Consider the following 2297-nt stretch of genomic DNA (forward strand, 5'->3'; position numbering starts at 1 on the left):
GTGTTTCCTGGCAGGGGAGGGAGGGGGAGGAAAGGAGGGGGGAGGGAGGGCGGGGGGGCAGGCGCGGGAAGAGGGGACTATAATTCCACGGCCTCGACGAGCTGGGGCACTTTGGGGCGCTGAGGTCTGAAGCCAGCGCCACCCGGAGCAGGGCAAGAGCTCCGACAGACCCGGCAGGCGACGCAGGAGCCGAGCTAGCTTCCGGGACTCGGCCAGCAGAGCCGGGAGACGGTGGCAGCGGAGCACAACTTTGTAGTGCTGTCTCCTGTATTGCTCCCGCCGGGCACTTCTCCGGAGGGGCCGAGTAGCTGGGGCCAGTGTGTGCCAGCAACCAGCGCGCCGCGCAAGGGAGGATGATGATGATGTCCCTAAACAGCAAGCAGGCGTTCAGCATGCCCCACGCGGGCAGCCTGCACGTGGAGCCCAAGTACTCGGCGCTGCACAGCGCCTCCCCGGGCTCCTCTGCGTCCGCTGCGCCCTCGGCGAGTTCCCCTAGCAGCTCCAGCAACGCGGGCGGCGGCGGCGGCGGTGGCGGAGGCGGCGGAGGCCGGAGCAGCAGTTCCAGCAGCAGCGGCAGCGGCGGCAGCGGCGGGGGCTCCGAGGCGATGCGGAGAGCTTGTCTTCCAACCCCACCGGTGCGTATGTCTGCATAATCACCGCTTAAAGGCACATTTTGACAGCCCCCTTTATCTGCTTGATGTTTTTTTCATGTCTGCACAGCAAATCACCCCACACCTCCAACCAATCCCCCCTCTCTTAAGTATTCAGCGGGTCTTGCCTTTCATATTAATTTTTATGACCTGGGATGCTGCCTGTGCGCGTGTTGTGTTGTGTTGTGTTTTCTGCGGTTCACTTTCCTCCCCCTGCACCTTGGCTTCTCGCGGAGGCTTTCCTTCTCTCCTCACTGCTGAGTTTCAGGATCATTGTCGTTATTATTATTTTAACGTTCTGGGAATGTTGTAGGCGCGGTGGCGGTGGCGAGCCCTGGGCCGGCGCTTCCGGAGAGAGCGCGCACAATTCCCAGCTGAGCGTAATGTGTGCCTTCTACTTACAATTGCAGAGCAATATATTCGGCGGGCTGGATGAGAGTCTGCTGGCCCGTGCCGAGGCTTTGGCCGCCGTGGACATCGTCTCCCAGAGTAAGAGCCACCACCACCATCCGCCCCACCACAGTCCCTTCAAGCCGGACGCCACTTACCACACCATGAACACCATCCCGTGCACCTCGGCAGCCTCCTCTTCATCTGTGCCCATCTCGCACCCGTCAGCGCTGGCAGGCACCCACCACCACCACCATCACCATCACCATCACCACCACCAGCCGCACCAGGCTCTGGAGGGCGAGCTGCTGGAGCACCTGAGCCCCGGGCTGGCCCTGGGAGCCATGGCGGGCCCGGACGGAACCGTGGTGTCCACTCCTGCTCACGCACCGCACATGGCCACCATGAACCCCATGCACCAAGCAGCTCTGAGCATGGCCCACGCGCACGGGCTGCCCTCGCACATGGGCTGCATGAGCGACGTGGATGCAGACCCGCGGGACCTGGAGGCGTTCGCCGAGCGCTTCAAGCAGCGACGCATCAAGCTGGGAGTGACCCAGGCAGATGTGGGTTCGGCACTGGCCAACCTCAAGATCCCAGGCGTGGGCTCGCTCAGCCAGAGCACCATCTGCAGGTTCGAGTCTCTCACGCTGTCGCACAACAACATGATAGCGCTTAAGCCCATCCTGCAGGCGTGGCTGGAGGAGGCCGAGAAATCCCACCGCGAGAAGCTCACCAAGCCTGAGCTCTTCAACGGTGCGGAGAAGAAGCGCAAGCGCACGTCCATCGCAGCACCGGAGAAGCGCTCCCTGGAAGCGTACTTCGCCATCCAACCGAGGCCCTCCTCCGAGAAGATCGCGGCCATCGCCGAGAAGCTCGATCTCAAGAAAAACGTGGTACGTGTCTGGTTCTGCAACCAGAGGCAGAAACAGAAGAGAATGAAATACTCCGCCGGCATTTAGGGACCCTTCTCCAGGCCGGCCCTTTCCCTTTGCCCTCTCCTTTCTTTCCCCTTTCTCTCTGCCTCTTTTCTTTCTACTTTGGCTATCAGAAACAATTCCGGTAAATGTGAACCCAGAACAAGCCAGGAGCAAGGGAGCGAGCAGCTGAGCCCACATTAGAGAGAATGCGAGCGGGTTCCCGCAAAGTGAAGAAAAATAAAAGATGGAATTTGCCAAGTTGTAGCAGACTTGTCCCTTTTAACTGCACCTAGGCTGCTCGGCTTCGTCAAAGGAAGCGTGGAGCTGGCTATCAGCG

The 2297-nt window shown here is 61.0% G+C and overlaps 1 protein-coding gene across 1 annotated transcript; it reads left to right on the forward strand.

Annotated features, from left to right (window-relative positions):
• The first annotated feature begins 353 nt into the window (after nt 1-353).
• Pou4f2 (POU class 4 homeobox 2) lies at nt 354-2002 on the forward strand. Its single transcript, XM_006971721.4, has 2 exons — nt 354-635; nt 1061-2002. Exons 1-2 carry the CDS (start codon nt 354-356, stop codon nt 2000-2002), a joined length of 1224 nt encoding a protein of 407 aa, XP_006971783.1.
• The last annotated feature ends 295 nt before the right edge of the window (nt 2003-2297 follow it).

Source organism: Peromyscus maniculatus, chromosome 5 (assembly GCF_049852395.1).
Source record: "Peromyscus maniculatus bairdii isolate BWxNUB_F1_BW_parent chromosome 5, HU_Pman_BW_mat_3.1, whole genome shotgun sequence".
Taxonomy (NCBI): Eukaryota; Metazoa; Chordata; class Mammalia; order Rodentia; family Cricetidae; genus Peromyscus; species Peromyscus maniculatus.

Excerpts from the sequence above, each read along its gene's own strand:
- Pou4f2 (XM_006971721.4), top strand. The coding sequence starts at position 354 with ATGATGATGATGTCCCTAAACAGCAAGCAGGCGTTCAGCATGCCCCAC. Across the intron at positions 636-1,060 it reads CTTGTCTTCCAACCCCACCG|AGCAATATATTCGGCGGGCT; the intron begins GTGCGTATGTCT and ends TTACAATTGCAG.